Genomic DNA, 21,477 nt, shown 5'->3' with positions numbered 1-21,477 from the left:
GTGGTGGGTGGCTGCCTCTCCAGCAGAACCCTTCCCTTCCCAGGGCTCTGCTGCTTGAATGCAGTCACCCAATGGTCATATTTCATCGCCATGTATGTGAAACAATTGCATTTTCTCATGCCGTGGGATGAAAAAAGCAATTTAACCTAAATAAAATTCTTTTTGAAAGCTATTAATCTAAATTATCTATATTCTGCCCGCTTGGAGGCTCTCAGCATCAGCTACGCTGGTGATAACACTTTACCCCGTGTTTTGTCACTTAATATTTAACTTCATAATCTCTTTCCTCCCCTTTTTCTGATTTTCTGTCCTTCCCTCCTGGAGGTGGTAAAAGCCAAGCAGGACGAAGAGATGGAAGAAGGGTCATAAAGGAGGAGGAGGAGGAGGAGGAGGAGGAGGAGGAGGTCACGCGTTTCTCACCGCCTCTGTCTTTTCTCTTTTGCAGTTGTTGCAATCTCAGGATGTGAAGGAAGACGCTGTGCTTTGCTGCTCCATGGAGGTAAGGAAGCACCTGCACCACCCACCCTGGTCCTCATGGCTTTGTCCCTTGTGACCTGGGTTGTGCATGTGCCAGGCACCTATTAGATATTTCCAAACCCAAAATGTTGTTTTGCCTCTTTGCATTATGGAATCGGAGAATGGTTGGGTTGGAAGGGACCTTTAAAGGCCATCTAGTCCAACCCCCCTGGCGTGAGCAGGGACATCTCCAACTAGATCAGGTTGCTCGGAGACACATCCAACCTGGCCTTGACTGTTTCCAGGGATGGGGCATCTCCCACCTCTCTGGGAAACCTAGGCCAGGGGCTCACCACCTTCAGCATAAAACATTTCTTCCTTTTATCTAGTCTGAATCTCCCCTCTTTTAGCTTAAAGCCATTACCCCTTGTCCTATCACAACAGGCTCTTCTAAAAAACCCTCTCCCCATCTTTCTTCTAAGCTTCCTTTAGGTGTTGAAAGTAAGGTCTCCCTGGAGCCTTCTCTTCTCCAGGCTGAACCCCCCAACTCTTTCAGCCTGTCCTCCCAGCAGAGGGGCTCCAGCCCTCCCAGCATCTCCGTGGCCTCCTCTGGACACATTCTAACAGATCCATGTCCTTCTGCTGTTGGTGACCCCAGAGCTGGAGGCAGCACTGCAGGGGGGATCTCCCCAGAGCGGAGGAGACACCACCCTGAGATAAGAGATGGCCCTTGAGGGTCTTACCCCTGGACTTTTAATGCATGTGAAGGAAAGCGGAAAGTTTGGTAGCTGGGGTCCCACCACATCATCCTGGTTCCTTCAAATCTCACCCTGCATTTATTTTTCAAGCACAAAACCGCCTGTATTGGGGCAGAAGTTGACCCCATGGCTCACACGGAGAGGTTTGCTGTGCTCAGCAGCAGCTTTGCAGAGAAACACTGGGACAAATACGGCAGAGTTTCATTGACTTTGCCTTTGGGAAGTGATTGACCCATGGGGATGGATACTTTCCTTGCAGAGAGCGGTCAAAATCGCAGCCTGGATGCTTGAAATTCAACAAAGCAACAGGCAACCAAGGAGGAGAACTCGCATTTTTAAAGTTAAGGACTTTGGGGAGCTCTACGTGCAATCCCCACCAGCCTTCCGTGATGGTGGACCCATCTCTCTTCTCTCCGAGCTTGGACCTTCTCCTCTCTGAGCCCACTTAGGGCTTGTGCTGCTCCACGGAGGCTCTCCGAGGAGGAATTGTTTTATAAAGAAACACCCGTGGCTGTCCTCGGGGAAGCGGCAGGACGGGTCTAAGCGCCCATTTGTTATGCATACAGGAGAGCTCTGCTTATCCCCAGTAATGACTGGGAGTCGCTGACAGCTGTGAATCAGCGCCTAAATGAAGGGCCAGGTAGAAGGCAGGGAGACCACATCACAAGCCTGCACTTTGTTTTGACAATAGCCTGATTTTTTTTATTTTTTTTTAAGGTGGGATTTCTTTTCTTTTCTTCTTCTTTTTTTTTTTTTTCCAAAAGCAATCTGCCTTTGAAGTCGGTGGGAGCTGAACCGTCCGCTCCTGCTCCTCCTCCTCCTCCTCCTCCTCCTCCTCCTCCAGCCTGGCTTTTGAAAACCTCGCCCTTCACCTTCAGCTCTTGGAGCCTGGGTTTGGTTTTGGTTTTCTCCAAAGCCCTGACGCTGTTAACCTTGCCTGCCCGCCCCGCCGCATCAAACGGGGGAGGGCTGGAAGGGTGGAGGGAATGGCTACCAAAGCCACCCCGGTGTTTTAATGTCATAGAGTCATAGAATCAGCCCCAAAAGCCAACCCTGCCCTGGGCTGCATCATGAGAAGTGTGACCAGCAGGGCGAGGGAGGTGATTCTGGAGACCACGGAGATGCTGGGAGGGCTGGAGCCCCTCTGCTGTGAGGACAGGCTGAGAGAGTTGGGGGGGTTCAGCCTGGAGAAGAGAAGGCTCCAGGGAGACCTTAGAGCCCCTTCCAGTCCCTCAAGGGCTCCAGGCAAGCTGGGGAGGGACTCTGGATCAGGGAGAGGAGCCATAGGAGGAGGGGGAAGGGTTTGACACTGAAAGAGGGGAGATGGAGATGAGATGTGGGGAAGAACTTCTTTGGTGTGAGGGTGGTGAGAGCCTGGCCCAGGTTGTCCCAAGAAGTTGTGGCTGCCTCATCCCTGGAGGGGTTCCAGGCCAGGTTGGATGGCACCTTGACCAACCTGGTCTGGTGGGATGGTCTTTAATTTAAGATCCAGTTGGAACTGGATGATCTTCAAGGTCCCTTCCAACCCAAAGCGTTCTATGCTTCTATGATGATGGTAAAATACCTCAAGTTGGAAGGGACCCCTGAAGGATCCATATGCCGTGGTTGACCTCTTCTTCTCCTGACAGCTGCAGAGCACCGGCCGGCTGCTGGAGGAGCAGCTGCCCGAGATGATGACGGAGCTGTTGGCGATCGCACGCGACAAGATGCTGTGTCCCTCCGAGTCCATGCTGACGCGGTCCCTGCTGCTGGAGGTCATCGAGCTGCACGCCAACAACTGGAACCCCCTGACGCCCACCATCACGCAGTACTACAACAAGACCATCCAAAAACTGACGGCTTGAGCGGGCAGGGCAAGGCGGGGTGGGAAGGGAAGGGAGGAGGAGGAGAAGAAGACGACGTGCACCTTGACGGGCTCCGGCAAGAGCTTTTCCCATTTCAACACCACCCCCCTCCACCAGCAGACCAAACCCCCAGCATGCTCGAGATTAACGTTGGTGGGGTGGGGAGGGAGAAGCATGTTCCTTTTCTCAGCCCCGTCGCCAAGTGCCACCCCTCTCCACCACCCCCCACCGTGGTTTTGTTTTTTTGGGGAGTTGGGGGGGGGGTGGTTTCTTTTTCCGAACTCATCGCTCAAGCAGCGGCGACGCGTCCCGCCGGGTTATTGTTTGGCTTTGGAAAGAAGATGGAGAATTTTGTGGGGGGGGAAGAGAAAAGAGAAAAGACAAAAAGAAAAAAAAAAAAAAAAAAAAAAAAAGAAAAAGAGAAAGAAAAAGAAAAAAACAAACCAACCCACCCTGCATCCGAGTGGGGGCTAGTATTGTTTTCACGCCGTCCTCCTGCCTTGCCCCGGCCAACTGGCAGGAGACAGCAGGCAGCAGATGTCTCGGGAGGACAAAGCCAGACACACACCATCCCAGACGCTCGTAATTGATGGCTTTTGTCGAGCTGGGGGCTTACGTTGGGTTCTTTCCCCCCCCTTCCTCCTCCTCCTCCTCCTCTTGTCTTCGACTTTCTGTGTGTGCCCCCCTCCCCACCCCAGCCCCTACTCTCCAGCCCTTCGGAAGCGGATGGGAGAGAGGGAACGACTTTCTTATTTGCACTGGGTTTTGTTTTTTTTTTTTCCTTATTCCTCGAGCGTTTGTATTTTCTTCTTATTTTATTGTACCCTGGAACGGACAATTGGCAGCAGCTCGGAGGATGGGGAAGGCGAGGTCTTTCCCCCCCCCAACCCAGAGCTGACTGATGGTGAAGATGCTGAAGCAGAAGGAGTCTCTCAAAGTTGAGTCCAAAAGCCACTGCAGAAGAAACGTAGCCACCGTTGTCCTGCTGGTGACCTCCTCCATGGATTGAGAAAGGGGTCACCTGAGCTGGGGGCTCCAAGAAACCGGGGATTCTGCGGCTCTCGCTGTCCCAGTTGCCACTACCCTTCAGCCACTCTAACCCATTTGAAATTTTTTTTTTGTTAATTTTTTATTATTATTATTTCCATTGAAGGAGTGCTTTATTGTAATTACTGTCACGGTTGTAATTATCCATTTAAATCCAGGGTCTGTTATAGCCAGGCCTAACAATGTACAGGGCGAGGGAGAAATGAAGGTTTGACGTTCTTCTACGGAGACCGGTGAAGAGAAGATAAGATGTGAAGAGTTAAAAGGAGGGGGGAGGAGGGAAAAAGAAGAGGAAAAAGTAGGAAAAAGCCAAAAATAGAGGTTTTGAGGCTGGCTTCTCACTAGTTGAATTTGGTATCCTGTGTGTGCGGCGTGGAGCAGCTCTGTCCCGCCGTGGGTCGAGGTGGCACCGTGTCCTGGAGGGATGGGTGATGTCTTCCTTCAGAGGGGGGGGTCCCCGGGTTCCTCCGTGCTGGAGCATCCCGAGGAAGAGGAGGAGGAAGGTGGTACGGAGGGACACACCACACTGTTGCATCACTCCCCAAATCACGAACAAAAGACTTGGTGGGCTCCTTATTTGCTCCTTTAGCCATGATTTTTTACCTACTAAATCACTGCTGGTGCTTCTTTTGGTGAAGCCTAATGGGAGGAGGAGCCAAGGAAGGCACGATGTGGGCAGCAAGTCCTATTTTCTTCCCTTTATTCAATTTAATTTCCTTTCCTGGTGGTAAGAAGAGAATTTATGCCGCGGCGCCGGCACGCACAGACCCCATTCCGGGCAGGCTTCAGCAGCTTAAAGCCATTTTTCCAAGCGAAAGGTTGAATTTCTGGTGGCTTCTGGAGAAGAGAGATTTCACCCCAACCTCTTTGGATGTGCAGTGAGTTCTTGGGTGCCTTATGAATGTGTCACTCTGGCCACGGTGGGGAGGAAGCTTTCGCTGCAGAATTGAAAGGGCAGGAATTTCCAGCAGAAAATGGAAAATGGGTTGCAGGAGATGAGAGTCCTGATGCTGCGGTTCAATATTATTTGAATTTTCATCCTTTCGTCTGCTGACGCAGCTTCTGATCATCACATGGAGTGAGCTTCAATTTCCCTGTCCACCCAGGAAGCACCAAAATTCTTGCTGGATGCGCTGGACCTGCCTGGAAAAATTAATTCCTGCTTCATGGATTCGAGCTTGGGAGCTCCGCGCGGTGTCGGAGCCTTGCCTCGGGTCGGCTTCGTTAGCAGCGATGGGGTTCGGCAGTATTAATGAGCAGCTGGGCTTGATTAAGGCAGCAAAGCCCATCAGTATTATAAGGCTCAGGGTTGTGCCCATTGCTCTTGGGTTTTCCTGCTCCCCAATTTCTCGGGGAGCGGAGGAGAAGGGGATTTAACACCCATCTCATGAGGTTTGGTAACCATCCAGACCACCTCTCCCACCCCTGCATCTTCTCCCCTCCCCTTCCCCCAGAATTTGCTCTCGGGATACGGTGAAAGAAGAAAAGAAAACTCAAGAAAAACCCAGAGAATTGGAGAATTTGCATCTAAAAACCTGAATTTTCCCTCATCAAGGAGGGGTTCAGAGGCGAAGTGTAATCCTTGTGGCAGGATTTCTGCTCAAGTATTCCCCTACCCCTACCAGCCACCAGGGTTTATTCAATTTTCCCCACTTTGGGGTGCAATCCTGCAACCCCCCCACCAACTGGGCTCGGGCCACGACTTTCCCCTCCAACATGGGGATTTTTCCCACCCAGGAACTTTTCATGTGAAATCCATCGTATTTTTTAATGTCTTGCCATTTCTCTCCGCTATGAACATCCGTTTGTCCAGGTGTCAACTGCTGCCCTACGTCACTCGCTCCGTTCATACTTGAGAATCAAAACGTTGACCAAAAATAGGGGGGTTCCCCCCCAAAAATTGCTGGTATCTCTCTGAAGGCCATCAGTAGGAAGCTGGTGGGAAGGTGGCATCGTTCAGCGTGGCACCATGTTGGGAAAAGAGGTACCACCGGGTCATTGGATGGAGCAGGATGGGGAGCAACGCTGGGAAGAGTCTGGGATTCCTCAGGAGAGCACTTAAGGATGTCATCAAGAACGTTCTTCTCCGTTTTTTTTTCAACCAGTGGCCAAAGAGTGTCATTCTTCAACCTGCATTTTGGAAGGCATGAAGCAGCCGGATGCGTCTCCCCAGATGAGCCAGTTTCCGTCTCCACTGCTCAATAAAAGTAGGGGTTTAATGAGTTTTTTCCTACATCAGCAAAGGGGAGGGGGGGAAAAAAATCACCTCTTTGGGCCAAATACATGTTGGGGCCAAACCTCGGGCTTGGTGTGATGGCGAGTGGCTGAAGCATCCGTGGAGGAGGGATGCTCTGCGCCCCCGATGCCACCGCGCCGGTCCCCTCCTTGGACACGGAGCAGGTTTCCCAGTTCCCTGCCAGACTCCACAGCATCTCGTTCACCTTCTTCCCTGCAAAATTATGTCCAAACCCCTCTTCGGAGAAGACTCACGTACACGGAGGTGAAGCAAAAATGGGGAGGGGGAGTGGAAAAAAAAAGGAAAAGTAAGCGATTTGCTTGATTCCCCTCTTCCCCCCCGAAGGAGGTTAATTAGTATCTATTCTTGGCATGATTGATGGCTTTGAAGGAAAACTTGTCAGAATAACTTATGATTTATTTTCGTGCTTATTTTTATAACATCCCTCACTTGGAAGTCTCTCAAAATCTTCAATATGATTGATTTTATTTTATTTTATTTTTTTTTTTTTAAATAATTTCCCTGCTGGGTATTTTATGGCTTTACACTAATTTTTGCTCTTTTTGGTGTTAGCTATTAGCCGGTCCCGGTGATACTTTCAGTATTTTTTTCAGGAGAAAAAGACACTAAGGGTTGCAAAGTCCACTGTCGATAGCCAAGGGAGCTGCGGTGTCCTGCAGAACACAGAGTTAAACGCTAGCGATTCATTATTATTTTTTTTTTTAATGTATTTATTTGCATTTGAAAAAGCGACATTTTTAATTTAATCATATTTGTTAAACTAAGCGCTTTAAAAAAAAATTTAAAAAAAAAATAAAAAAAATAAAAAGGAAAAAGGTTTTGGGGAGAATAAAGACTAGATATTCATACTAGAGAAAACACAAATTCATCGTTTTCAGCATTTCAGAGACTGTTAAAACAAGGGAGATGATAACTCTTTGTGGCGATTCAGTCTTTGTTTATAGAACATCCAGACCCACTGTATGCTATAAAACGCATCATCTGAGTAATAAATGTTTAAAGCTTGACATTTCCCCATCTCTCTGTGGGTACACGCTGTCGCTTGTGCTGCTCTGGGAGGGAGGAGAAACCTTCCCTTTCAAGGATGGAAGAAGAAAGAAGAAAAGAGGGGGGAGGAAGAACTATTTCTCACAGTGTGTGCTTGGAGGTGTAGCACAGGGAGTGATCCTTCCCTTGGTTGGGATGGTTTGGACCGTGGTCCTGGCCCTGGGTCGGATCCTGCCCAGTTCTGTAGCTCCAGTTGGGGTTGGTCCTTGGTCACTCTCCCCATCGCTTCTCACAGGGGATGAGGGCCATGGGAGCAGTGCAAAGGGCTCGGCGGTCCATGGGTGACGGATTGGACCCGCTCCCCTCCTCCCCAGCTTCTCTCCCAAGGGAATCCCAGAATGCTATGGGGTTGGAAGGGACCTCTGGAGATCATCTAGTCCAACCCCCTGCCAAAGCAGGGCCACCCACAGCAGGTCCCACAGGAACGTGTCCAGGTGGGGTTGGAATGTCTCCAGAGAAGGAGACTCCACCACCTCTCTGGGCAGCCTCTGCCAGTGCTTTGCCACCCTCACACAAAAGAAGTGTCTCCTCATGGTTAGATGGAACTTGCTATGTTCAAGTTTGTGCTCATTCCCTCTTGTCCTGTCACTGGGCATCACCAAAAAAAGCCTGGCCCCATCCTCCTGACACCCACCCTTGAAGTATTTATAGGCCTTGATCAGATCCCCCCTCAGCCTTCTCTTCTCCAGACTCAAAAGACCCAAGAAGTCCCTCAGCCTTTCCTCAGCAGAGAGATGCTCCAGGCCCCTCACCATCTTTGTAGCCCTCTGCTGTCCCCTCTCCAGCAGTTCCCTCTCCTTCTGGAACTGGGGAGCCCAGAACTGGACCCAGTGCTCCAGATGGAGCCTCCCCAGGGCAGAGCAGAGGGGCAGGATGACCTCCCTCCACCTGCTGGTCACACTCTTCTTGATGCCCCCCAGGATGCCATTGGCCTTCTTGGCCACAAGGCCACACTGCCCATCTATTTGTGTGCTACCTCATCTGGACTTGGGGGGTCTGTTGGAGGATGCCCCCATCCATCATCTCCACTTGCAACCAGGGTTTGCAAACCACTTCTGCCTTTTATTGCATTCAACCTCCTTCTAAAAAAATAAATAAATAAGCAGCTTTTCTAAGAAGTTTCCTCTGGAAAACCCTTCTCTGGCCCAAGCCAATTAATTTTGGGCTTGAATTGAAATGCGTGCGTTGGCCCAGGAAGCCATGTGGGTCACTGAAAGTGAGCGGTTTGTGCCCGTGTGTCATCGGTTCCTGCTTTTGAAGAAGTTGTTCTTGCGAAATGCCCTACGTGATCGTGCGCTCGGAGCTCCCTGTGACCCAGCCGAGCTGCAAAATAAATATAAAAAGGAGGTGGAAGAAGGTGGGGCCGTGGCTGAAGGACCCCTTCCTGTCAGCTCATGGCTGTAAGGCCATGAATAAATAGGTGGGATGTTAAAATGAGACACAGGCCACTTGCAACTGGTGCAAATCACCAAGTGCTCCCCACAAACCCATCTTTGATAGCCTGAGAGAGTTGGGGGGGTTCAGCCTGGAGACGAGAAGGCTCTGGGGAGACCTTAGAGCCCCTTCCAGTCCCTCAAGGGGCTCCAGGAGAGATGGGGAGAGACTCTTGATCAGGGAAGGGGAGCCATAGGACAAAGGGGAAGGGTTTAAACTGAGAGACGGGAGATGGAGATGAGATGTGGGGAAGAACTTCTTTGGTGTGAGGGTGGTGAGAGCCTGGCCCAGGTTTCCTAGAGAAGCTGTGGCTGCCCCATCCCTGGAGGGGTTCAAGCCAGGGGGGATGGGGCTTTGAGCAACCTGGTCTAGTGGGAGGTGTCCCTGGTTGGAACTAGACGATGGTTAAGGTCCCTTCCACCCCAAACCATTCTATGATTCTATGATCTCTGCTGACGGAAAGAGCCTCAGCTTTATTAAATGCTTCCTGACTTAGAATCATAGGAGGGTTTGGGTTGGAAGGGACCTTAACGATCCTCTAGTTCCAACCAGGGACACCTCCCACTAGACCAGGTTGCTCAAAGCCCCATCCACCCTGGCTTGAACCCCTCCAGGGATGGGGCCTTGAACACTTCCATGGATTCTTCTCCTAGCTCCATCATCAATGACCTCCATGGGGTCACCAGCAGCAACAGCAGGGTCCGTGCACTCCCTCCCTGCCTTGGCAACTGGACACATGGGGACAGACATTAAAACCCAGCGCATTTCTCTCCAGTGGGCCCAGGAGAAGAGGTGCAGAGGCTGAAGCAAGCCCATGACCATGCCACGCACGGCAGAGTTGGTGGGTCCCGTCAGACCTTCGCCGCCTCCCGGCATCGCTTATCCCAGAGTGGAAATTTTTCACGGGGAAGCTCGATGGGAAGCTCTTGAGAAGGTCTGCACTAATAAAGTCCAAACACTTTGTTTAAATGTTATTGCTACAGCAACATAACATACATTGAAACAAAATGCTTTGTTTGGTGAAAAACTCGGACGATTTAGGCCAGAATGGAATTTTGAAATCTCGGCGTTTCTCTTGAGAGGGACTTTGCATTTTTTCCCCATTAACTCTGTGACCGATGGGAAGCGGTGAGCCAGCTTTGAGCTGGTGTGGGATGAGGCATCAGCTCACCATCCAACCCCCCCACGGCTTTTCCCTTTGGAATACCACTGTATCCCCTGGGAAGGCTGCAGCTCCGAGGGGAGCAGTGCTTTTCCATGGAGTGGAGGAAGCCAAAAATCCCTAAGGTGGCTCCATTTTGGTGGCCTGTCCTGGGGCCATCCATCCTGGAGACCCCACGCTCATCTTTAACGGCCACGATAACCAGAGCAACCCTCCAATGCGGCGTCTGCATCCCTGGAAATGGTTAAATCGTTAAATTATAGCCCAAGGATGGGATGCTTTTTGCAGACACACAGCTCTAGGAATTAACTCAGGGAAATCTTGAGGAGTGGGGCAGGCATAAATTAAGCCACATCAATCTCTGCCTTCATAATTAGCAATGGCAACGCGGGATCCTAAAGGAGGAGGCCACATCCCTTTGTGCATTACTTCTTTAACGCTGTCCTTCTTGCTGCACCCAAACCAACAGTCATTTAAGCTACATTTCAGCTTGCAAACACGGCAGCAGCGCTGTTACCCCGATATTACTTGGTTTACGGTTGGACCCGATGATCTTAAGAGCCTTTTCCAACCAAAATTATTCTATGATTCTATACATTAATCATGAACTCATTTTATCCCTTGGATTTATCTTTGCCATCCATTTTCTCACCACTACGAGGGTCTAGAAACTCCCCTCGTTGCCCAGGGCTGGAAGCGGAGCTCTTGGAAGAGGAGAACATCCCAGCGATTCGTAGGTTTGCCGTGTTTTCGGAAAGCTGATCAAACTTCCTCTGATCCCTGGGGTTTTTGGCAGCCACGAGGAATTCACAGAAATGTTCTTGCCTCTTGAAAGCTTCAGATCTGCTTCAATTCCGGTCCACCTGCTCCAAAATCTCCCCTTTACTGCAGGTTATCTTCTCATTTATTATATCTTGGTGGTCGCAGGAGCACAGGGACCGTCCCTGCTCTTGGCTTGGCTTGGCTTGGCTTGGCTTGCTCCCAGCCCAACCCTGCTGTTGATAAGCTCCTGAAGGTGGTATGGATGCTCACAAACTGGGATTTTTGGGGGACAAGCCAATCTCTGACTCCAGCAGACCCATAACAGCTCCGGCTGTAGGCCAGGGTGGTTCATGGTGGGGGGTTTAGGGATGGGTCCTGGGAAGTGGTAGCTTTGGAAGAGAGATTTTGGGTGTCTTTACCCCTCAGTTACCAACAGCGATTTGTCTCGCTTGCTGCAAAACTCCCACCCAGCTGGTGCAGCAACAGAAATTATGGGAAGGACCCAGGAATAACACGACAAAATCAACCCCTACTGGGTCAGCTTTTCAGCAGCAGATGGCACGAACCAGCTTGGTGTTTTCCCCTGGACTGTCATCAAAATAACCTAAAGCAAGGCCTGGTGGTCGTCCAGACAAGGACTAAACAGGGGTTTTTTTTATATATTTCTATTTATAGCCCTTTGCAAACATCCAGGAATGACCCCATCATCCATCACAAGACATTTTGGGGGTGCAGCAGCCAATCGGCCCTCCATTACTGGAGGTTTTAGGGCCAGGTTGCACCAACTCTCCCAGTAAGGGTGCTGGTATGGTTGGTCCTGCACTAGGGCAGAAGGATGGATGAGGCGATGCCCCATGTCACAAGTAATGCCACTTGGTAGGTCTTGACATCTTCCTTGGCTTGGTGGCTGTGTCAGTAAGGAAAAGACCAGGTGTGGGGACACCGTTGTCCCTCAGATAGGGGACCCAGCCTGGGTGTGCCTTGCAGGACAACCTTCTTCACCTACCATGTCCTCTCCAAACCCTTCTGGACAACCAAGGACCACAGCTGGGGCTTGTTCCTCCCAACAACTCCAAACCCAACCCTTGATCCTACAGAAACCTCCAGGTATTTCTCCTCATCCACCATGCCATCCACCATGGAGAGTGAAGTGACACAACGTCTCCGGGTAGTTAATGCCACCCTTGGAGCTCAGAGATCAATTTTGAAATTACATCGGTTGATATTTTTAAGTTTTGGGCCTCCAAAGAGCTCAGATTCCCCTTCCAAGCCACAGCTGCACGGCGTGAGGGTGGGAGGGAAAACCTGGGTCAGGGGATGGGTTACCAAAAACCTGTCTGGTGGTAATTACCCATGTCATCTGACAAAGAACTGGTTTGAGGGCAAACGCCCGTAAAAGACTGCTCTGGGGAGAGAGAGAGACGACAAAAGGTTGTGAAATCCAGTTGGTGGATTGTTTTACAGCGAAGGTAACTTCTACCCCCAGGGCTGTATTTTACAACTCTGTGAGAGAAACCACCCCCCCCCACCCCCCCCCGTCCCCTTCTCAGGTCTGCTCTTCTTTTATAAAGCATAAAAATTCCATGTATTTGCTAGAAAAGAAGGATTTTTACTGATTTCCTAAAGATAAATGCAGTCTTGTTTTGGGGAGGGGGCTGTGAAGCATTTGGGAGAGGCATTGTGCAACATGTAGAGACCTCAAGTCCTCGTCTCCCTTGAGGTTTTTACAATCCTTGCATGGTTTTATTGTACTGTGTATATTCTTTATATAAAATTACATTGCTGTTGCTTCTGTGAACACCTTTAAAAGCATTGCCACAGGGGCTCACCACTCTCCCCGGGGGGGCTAAGCCCAAATAAGCTCTGTTGCTGCTTGGGTTCTGCTCTTCAGCCCAATTTACCCATCTTTTTTCCCCTTTTTCTCCCTGTCCTGTAAGTTAAATCTCTCTTTGCTGTCCCCTCTGTGTTTGCAGACAGGGCTCCTTCCCCTCTCAAGCTTTGTGCTGTCACATTTGGCCACCTCAGCTCCCTTTCCACAGCCAAGGATGTCTCCTCCTTTAGGATGATGAGTTGTCCTTGGGAACAGGTGAAAATCCCTGGTCCCTACATTTCCAATTTAGGACCCCCAACACCTTGCACAAGGGCTTTTGCCCTTTTTTTAGCCCTTTCTGCTCCTGCAAACATCATGCCTGGGTCATGCTAGGTTTGCATCCCAAAAGTCCCACCAGCAACCACCACCACCCATATGCGTTGAGGTCACCCATGGAAATGGTGCAAGGAGGTTGCAGGGAGCCTCACGTCCTGCTGCTCCTCCATGCACGACCCATCGCCTCCCAATTCCTCCCCTAATTACCCTCTCCTCCACTTCACCTAATTGCCCCCACAGTGCTAGATCAAAGCACCGCTCCTAAGAGAAGCAACGACAAAAAAACAACCCCAGAGGAACCTGAGAAAAGGCAAGTCCAACAGCAGTTTTCGTGTGGAGCCCTTGCCCAGCCCAGGGTGGCCCTGGTTGGACACGGCGGGGGACAAGCAGCCCCATGGGATGATGGTGCACCATGGTCGCCTCCAGGAGATGCTCCCATGAGGTGGCTGGGGCATGTGGTCTCCTGTTTGTTGTCGCAGGGGGTTTTGGGGACATGCAGTGGGGCTGGCAGAGGGGTGGAGGGGACAGGGTGGTTTAGCCCCACAGTGCCGTGCCGGTGCCTATTTTCTGGTGGGAACCGTCAGGATAAAATTAGAAGTAGGTTGAACTTTATCTGTGACTTGAACTGAGGCTGAACTCAGTTTTGTTTTGGTTTGGTTTTTCCAAGTTCAAAAGAGTTCATGGGGAGGGAGGCAAAGCGGGCGGGGGGAGCACTGTTGGTTTTTTTTTTCCTAAACTTGCTCTTTCTGTGATTATGCTGGAGTTTGATTGCCTCATCTGCAAGGAAAAGCTCTTCTCGCACCATTTCCTGTTCCAGGTGGTGACGTGGTGGCTCAAATAACTGCCACGGTCATTTATTTCATGTCAGATATTTGGGGGTGGGGTAGCGCAGGGTTGACCAAACCTTCCCCGTGCTGCCCTTGGCTCAGCCCTGGGTCTGTCCCAGCCCAGCCCAGGATGGGAAGGCAAAGGGGGAAACTGGAGTGGGTTTGGTGGGTACCACACTGTGCGAAAGGACCAAGCTCTAGATGCTTTGAGGGCTTTTTGGTATGGTTTTCATAGGATGATAGGGTGGTTTGGGTTGGAAAGGACCATTAAAGGCCACCTAATCCAACCCCCCTGCCATGAGAAGGGGCATCTTCAACTAGACCAGGTCGCTCAGAGCCCCGTCCAACCTGACCTGGAATGGTTCCAGGGATGGGGCATCTCCCACCTCTCTGGGCAACACGAGCCAGTGTCTCACCACCCTCAGCCTAAAAATTTCTTCCTTTTTTTTGTCCCGTGCCAACTATCTAGGACTTCCAGGCAACCTTCCAGCATCTCCGTGGGGCTCACGTGGACCTGACGTTACTGCTAATCCTCAGTTTTCACGTGGCCACCCCCCTGTTATGGAGCTGAATTCGCTCTCCTGGACACCGGCCAGGGGACCTGGGAGCTGGAGTCGTTCTCCACATCCCTGACCCCAGCCCCGGGGGTTGTGCAAGCTGTTGGCATCCATGTAAAGGTGTGTGGGTGGTGGAGAGAGCACGTAGGGGACTGCACACCTCCCTCGGTGGGGGACATCCCCTCCAGGCCGTGGGAGCCTGGTGCAAGCACCAGGAGGTGGTTGTGAGGGTTTCATCACGTCGAACCCCCTGGCAGAGCTGTAAAGGGACAACGGCACCTTCATCACTCCCCGTGTTTCCCAACGAGCCCATCGCCTCTTCCCAGAAGAGAGACTTTTACCACATGGTTATTTCACCTCCTAAATTACTCAAGAGCCAGTAGAAACTTTACCAAAACGGACCTTCTAATTTTAACAAAGATGCCTCCTAGATCACTGACAAATTTAGGGAATGCACAGGGCAGACTCATTTCCTGGAATAAGAGCTACTGGAGAAAAAGTCCCTCCAGGCTGGCTCCTAACTATGACACATTTGATAGCCATTCAAGGACTACTGGGAAACATGTGTCATTTGTCTCCGTGAAGCTTCAGACGGAGTTTCATCATCAAGTCTGACTGCGCCGTGAAATAAAACCGGCTAAAAAATCTACCAGCGGCGATAGAACCTCTGGTGTTTACGTAGGATGTGTCACGAGGATGATTTATACCTAATTTTTTTTTTATTTTATTTTTTGCCAAGGTTTTATATTCGGGTGCAAAGTGGCTTCGTCCCTGTTGCACCTTGTTTTGTTTTTTTTTTCTTCCTCCTTCTCCTCATTGGGTGACCTGCGTTGTCACCCACGAAGGGTGGCACCGGTTGGAGGGGTGTGCCCCAACCCGCCAGGACCCGGTCGGTCATCGTCAATGAACTTTGGCACCTTAAACCGTGGAAAACCCGACGTGGTGCTGGGAGGGAGGGAGGGAGGGATAGGTTCCCCTGCCCGGCCCTGGAGATCAGATTGCCCCAGGGGATTTGCTGGGAGTCCCATGACGAGCCTGGAAGGGAGCCCAGACGGCAGGGCACCGCCGCGCTTTCCACCCAGGGCGCTCAGCCCGGGTCTCCAGAGGACAACCGGGTGGCCTCTGTCCCTTGCTGTCACCCTTGTGTGTGCAAACCCACAACCCTACTCCGGCCCAAGGTCTGGCTGGGGCAGGGGGGGGGTGATTTGTGCCCCACCAGGTGGGATGTATGGGATGAGGGAACATGGTGGTGGGTTGTCCTTGCTGCAAATCCCTCCCGTGTCTGCGTCGCCCATCCCAGGGGACCCTACCTCTGCTTGCCTACAAAGGGGTATTTACCACACCTTGACCCACATCGCTCGCCCCACGGCCAGTTACCTGACCCTGCTGCCTCCAGGTGTTTTTTAGGACAAACCTTGATCTCCAGCCATGACCCACTTTCCTGCGCTGCTTCGGGCGCTCGAGCCGCCCCGTTCCCTCCCTGCTCGCTGCAGCTTTGGCCACCAGCATCCTCCATCCTCCCCAGCCTCGTGGGGGGTCATCCCAGGTCCTTGGGGTCTCTCACACTTTTGTTTCGTCTCCGAGGTGTCAGATAGGATCTCAGCGCTGGCTGTTTTGCAGGCAGATGAGGAATCCAGTGATGCAGAAGGGTTTTTTTTTTGTTTTGGTTTGGTTTGTTGGTGGGGGTTTTTTTTGTTGTTTTAATCTCCCCCATCTCAGCTTCTCTGCGAGCTGTTTCTAGGAGTCCTTGCCCAAGTGCTCCCGTCTCCAGGAAACGCCGTTATCAGCCGCCCCCATCGGGCCGCTCCATTTCGAGCTCCCCGCCTGGCTCCTGGGGCGCCCGTTCCCAATCCAATTTCTACTGGAAGCAGATAAGGCAGAGGAAGGAGATAAAGGCTGGCCGGCAGCCTGGTCACCCTGCTGCTGTCCCCCCCCACCCCTGCTCTCACAGGGGACAGATGTCAACGACGGTGGGGACACCCTCGGAGCAGTGCTTGCAGCCTTGCAGCCGGTGGGTGGGCATGGAGAAGTCCCCAACCCTTTGGGACAATGGGGTGGCATCAGGACCCAAGAACTTGGGGGAGACTGGGGACACCCACAGAGCAGTACTTGCAGCCGGTGGGTGGGCATGGAGAAGTCCCCAACCCTTTGGGACAATGGGGTGGCATCAGGACCCAAGAACTTGGGGGAGATTGGGGACACCCACAGAGCAGTTCTAGCAGCCTTGCAGCTGGTGGGTGGGAATGGAGAGGTCCCCAACCCTTTGGGACAATGGGGTGGCATCAGGACCCAAGAACTTGGGGGAGACTGGGGACACAGGGACACCCTCGGAGCAGTGCTTGCAGCCTTGGGGCTGGTGGGTGGGGCATGGAGAGGTCCCCAACCCTTTGGGACAATGGGGTGGCATCGGGACCCAAGAACTTGGGGGAGACTGGGGACACAGGGACACCCTCGGAGCAGTGCTTGCGGCCTTGGGGCCAGTGGGTTGGGCATGGAGAGGTCCCCAACCCTTTGAGACAATGGGGTGGCATTGGCACCCAAGAACTTGGGAGAGATTGGGGACATGGGGACACCCTCAGAGCAGTGCTTGCGGCCTTGGGGCCAGTGGGTTGGGCATGGAGAGGTCCCCAACCCTTTGAGACAATGGGGTGGCATTGGCACCCAAGAACTTGGGAGAGATTGGGGACATGGGGTCACCCTTGGAGCAGTGCTTGCAGCCTTGCCCTTTTGGCCAATGGGGTGGCATCAGGACCCAAGAACTTGGGGGAGACCCCTCGGAGCAGTGCTTGCAGCCTTGCAGCCGGTGGGTGGGCATGGAGAGGTCCCCGACCCTTTGAGGCAGTTGGGTGGCATCAGGACCCAAGAACCTGGAGGAGACAGGGGATACCCTTGGAGCAGTGCTTGTAGCCTTGCGGCCGGTGGGTTGGGCATGGAGAGGTCCCCAACCCTTTGGGACAGTTGGGTGGCATTGGGACCCAAGCACTTGGGGGAGATTGGGGATACCCTTGGAGCAGTGATTGCAGCATTGCAGCTGGTGGGTGGGCATGGAGAAGTCCCCAACCCTTTGGGACAATGGGGTGGCATCGGGACCCAAGAACTTGGGGGAGACTGGGGACACAGGGACACCCTCGGAGCAGTGCTTGCAGCCTTGGGGCTGGTGGGTGGGGCATGGAGAGGTCCCCAACCCTTTGGGACAATGGGGTGGCATCGGGACCCAAGAACTTGGGGGAGACTGGGGACACAGGGACACCCTCGGAGCAGTGCTTGCGGCCTTGGGGCCAGTGGGTTGGGCATGGAGAGGTCCCCAACCCTTTGAGACAATGGGGTGGCATTGGCACCCAAGAACTTGGGAGAGATTGGGGACATGGGGACACCCTCAGAGCAGTGCTTGCGGCCTTGGGGCCAGTGGGTTGGGCATGGAGAGGTCCCCAACCCTTTGAGACAATGGGGTGGCATTGGCACCCAAGAACTTGGGAGAGATTGGGGACATGGGGTCACCCTTGGAGCAGTGCTTGCAGCCTTGCAACCGGTGGGTGGGCATGGAGAGATCCTCAACCCTTTGGGACAATGGGGTGGCATCGGGACCCAAGAACCTGGGGGAGATTGGGGACATGGGGACACACTCAGAGCAGTGCTTGCAGCCTTGGGGCCAGTGGGTGGGAATGGAGAGGTCCCCGACCCTTTGAGGCAGTTGGGTGGCATCAGGACCCAAGAACCTGGAGGAGACAGGGGATACCCTTGGAGCAGTGCTTGTAGCCTTGCGGCCGGTGGGTTGGGCATGGAGAGGTCCCCAATCCTTTGGGACAGTTGGGTGGCATTGGGACCCAAGCACTTGGGGGAGATTGGGGATACCCTTGGAGCAGTGATTGCAGCATTGCAGCTGGTGGGTGGGCATGGAGAAGTCCCCAACCCTTTGGGACAGTTGGGTGGCATTGGGACCCAAGCACTTGGGGGAGATTGAGGTGAAGCGTTCACCCTCCTTCTTGGGTGTTCCCACCCAAAACTGGTCATTGACAACAACATACAGGGGGAGGGTTAAAGTTCAGGCTGGTCTGAGAGGGCTTTTGCATGGCTTGGTCTTTCGTCCCTCAACACCCACATTTGAAAGGTTTTCCTCCTTTTCTTCCCCAAAACCTCCAGCGCAACCTCACACCCCTTTTCCTAAGCACCCCCTTTGCACCCACCTCCTCCCCACCTCCTGTAATAGCAAAAATTACCAGATTTGTGAAAACACAAAAAAAAACAAAAACCCAAAAAATAGGTGGACGTGATGGTCAAGGACCACCCAGCTACTCTCCCAGCTGGTCAGTGGCAGCTGACTGGTGAATGCCTTTAATTAAAACTAAATGGTTAATGGGAAGCTGAGCAAAGGTCTCCCACTTGGCTCCCGGTGCAGGTGCCAATGGAAATCGTGCTGAGGGCTGGAGCGCCCGGTGTCGTAAGAGCCAGCCTCCACCACGTCCCTCTGCCAGGCCACTAACGTCACCGTGAAGTCTCTTTCCCACTGCCCTGGGGCAGATCAACCTCCCCCTCTGAGGTGGGACATCCCCACGGGCAGCCCTCCATCCATGGACCCCTTTCCCAAGGGGTCTCTTGTCTCCCACCTGAAGTTTTGGTCCTTTGGCAGGTTGTGTTTTTTTAAACCTGGGGCAAGTTATATTTTGACTGTTGTCCATTTGTGGGGAAAAAAAAAAAAAAAAGAGGAATTACCCAATACAGAGCAGTTTCCCAAGGTTGAGAAGCAGGAGGATGGAAGTAATAATTAATCGGCAGGGGCTGGCGGGGGCTTTGCTCACCTAAAACGACCTGGTCTAAGGGTCACTCCACAAAGGTACCTGGAATGTATAAAAAGAAAGATCTTATTCTGGCCTGAGGGAAGGAGAAAGAACGTAAAAAAGAAGAGGAAGGTGAAGCAAGGAGTGATAAAGCCATCAGGATCTCCCAGAGAAATTCACATCTCCCTTCCCAGCTCCTCGTGTTCCTCCTCCATTTCCATAACACCAGAGCATCTTCTCCCTCTCAACTAATGGGCTCACAGGACACAACTAAGCATCTCAGATATCCAAACTCCTTCGGGAGCCACCCCTTAGAATCATAGAATCATAGAAGGGACCTCAAAGATCATCCAGTTCCAACCCCCCTGCCATGGGCAGGGACACCTCCCACTAGAGCAGGTTGCTCAAAGCCCCATCCAGCCTGGCCTTGAACACTTCCAGGGATGGGGCATCCACAACTTCCCTGGGCAACCTGTTCCAGTGTCTCACCACCCTCATAGTAACAAATTTCTTCCTGATATCTAATTTGAATCTTTTTTTCTTCCAATTTAAAACCGTTTCCCCTTGTCCTATCATTACACTTCCTGTCAAAGAGTCCTTCTCCAGCTCTTCTATAGGCATCCTTCAGGTACTGGAAGGCCGCTTTAAGGTCTCCCCGGAGCCTTCTCTTCTCCAGGCTGAACAATCCCAGCTCCCTCAGCCTGTCAGATCCAAGGTGTTTTCTCTGGAGAGCAGGGCTTTGGGAGCAATTCAACACTCTTCCCATCATTAGCAGAGGTGCCTCAACTCCAGAGTGATGTCCTTTCCATGGACACCTCACCTCCTCCCACCTCTTTGAGCAATGGTGGGCTTGAAGCCGAGCCTCAGAAAGTTTGATTTGGGTTCATCACCCTTGATGGAGCTGACACCATCAAAAATGCCAGTGAAGAGGAAGTTAGATGTATTTTAGTGTGGATTTTAGTCTCAAATGGCCTGAATTAAGATCTGTGGGAAAGTGGAGCTCTTTGACCAAAACCTCTACGATGAATGCAGACAGAATCACAGAATCTTCTAGGTTGGAAGGGACCTTAAAGATCATCTTGTCCAACCGTCAACCTAACTGACAAAAATAGACACCCACACAACAAACAAGGAACATCATCACTAAACCATACCTCCCAGCACTACATCAACCCCTCTTTTGAACACCTCCAGGGATGGGGCCTCAACCACCTCCCTGGGCAGCCCATTCCAATGGCTGATGACCCTTTCAGTGAAAAAATGTTTCCTAATATCCAGCCTGAACCTCCCCTGGCGCAACTTGAGGCCATTTCCTCTCGTCCTGTCGCCTGTGACTTGGGAGAAGAGACCGACCCCCACCTCTCTACACCCTCCTTTCAGGGAGTTGGAGAGAGCAAGAAGGTCTCCCCTCAGCCTCCTCTTCTCCAGGCTGAATAACCCCAGTTCCCTCAGCCTCTCCTCATAAGACTTATTCTCCAGACCCCTCACCATCTTTGTCGCCCTTCTCTGGACCCGCTCCAGCACCTCAATGTCTTTTTTATGGTAGGGGGCCCAAAACTGAACACAGTACTCAAGGTGAGGCCTCACCAGGGCCGAGTACAGGGGCACTGGTGAGACATCTCCACCGAAAACATACCTTTCAAGGAGGTGCCAAAACAAAAAATTGCACTGTATTGTTTCAAAGTCCCTTTTTGCTCTCAAAACATCCTCAGCAGACATGCAGGGGACGCCCAACAATTTGCTGCTTTATCGTACAGATTCCGGGCCATGTCTTCCACTGGAAAAAAATATTTCTAGCTGCGTGTGTTTGGGTAGGGTTGGAGGTTTTTATTCCAGTGGGGGATCTGACATCCTCTGTCTGCGATGGAAACCCGCTGTGCACTGATGGCTGTTCCTTATCTCACTGGTGATGCTGTTTCTGCAGTTCCAGGGTCCTTATCTGCAACGGAGTCAACTGTATACGCAGAGCTAATTGCAATAAATAACCCAAAATACTTTTCCTTATCGAAATGTCTTTGTGGGGAAAAAGCCATCGTTTTAAAATGGATAAAAAGGGATGGGTTTGTCCCAGCTTGCTCCTCCCTGCCCCGCACAAACCTGGGGGCTTCACCTTGATTTTTCACTGAACCCTCCAAGGACCAGCCCCAGGGTTTCCCCAAACCCACGAAGACCTCAAGAGGAACCACAGATTTCTGGTGATGTTTCTCACCCCTTTTGGGGACGGGGTCCTGGAGCATGTCTGAGGGATGGTTGGGAACTGCTGAGTGAGAGCATCTCGTTAAACACCCCCCACACACACACACACAAGCTCCAATTTGGTGCTGAGAATAACTGCTCCTAACACACCCCTCCCTCACCTCTGCAAAGCCATAAAGAGCTGGCAGATGGCTGAACAACAGCTATTA

At 52.0% G+C, this 21,477-nt stretch overlaps 1 protein-coding gene across 3 annotated transcripts in view; it reads left to right on the top strand.

Annotated features, from left to right (window-relative positions):
- CTIF (CBP80/20-dependent translation initiation factor) overlaps positions 1–7,375 on the top strand; it is a 153,554-nt gene extending 146,179 nt beyond the window's left edge. For all 3 annotated transcript variants that reach the window (XM_014960811.1, XM_014960810.1, XM_014960812.1), the window contains 2 exons: positions 446–499; positions 2,843–7,375. In XM_014960811.1, the coding sequence (XP_014816297.1) occupies positions 446–499; positions 2,843–3,058 (270 nt within the window). In that variant the 3' untranslated portion in view covers positions 3,059–7,375. The remainder of the gene's footprint in view (positions 1–445; positions 500–2,842) is intronic.
- Positions 7,376–21,477: the final 14,102 nt, after the last annotated feature.

This window comes from Calidris pugnax, unplaced genomic scaffold (assembly GCF_001431845.1).
Source record: "Calidris pugnax isolate Ruff unplaced genomic scaffold, ASM143184v1 scaffold150, whole genome shotgun sequence".
NCBI classification, from domain to species: Eukaryota; Metazoa; Chordata; class Aves; order Charadriiformes; family Scolopacidae; genus Calidris; species Calidris pugnax.
The sequence above is the reverse complement of the archived record's forward strand: the minus strand, read 5'-3'. Positions and strand labels throughout refer to the sequence as shown.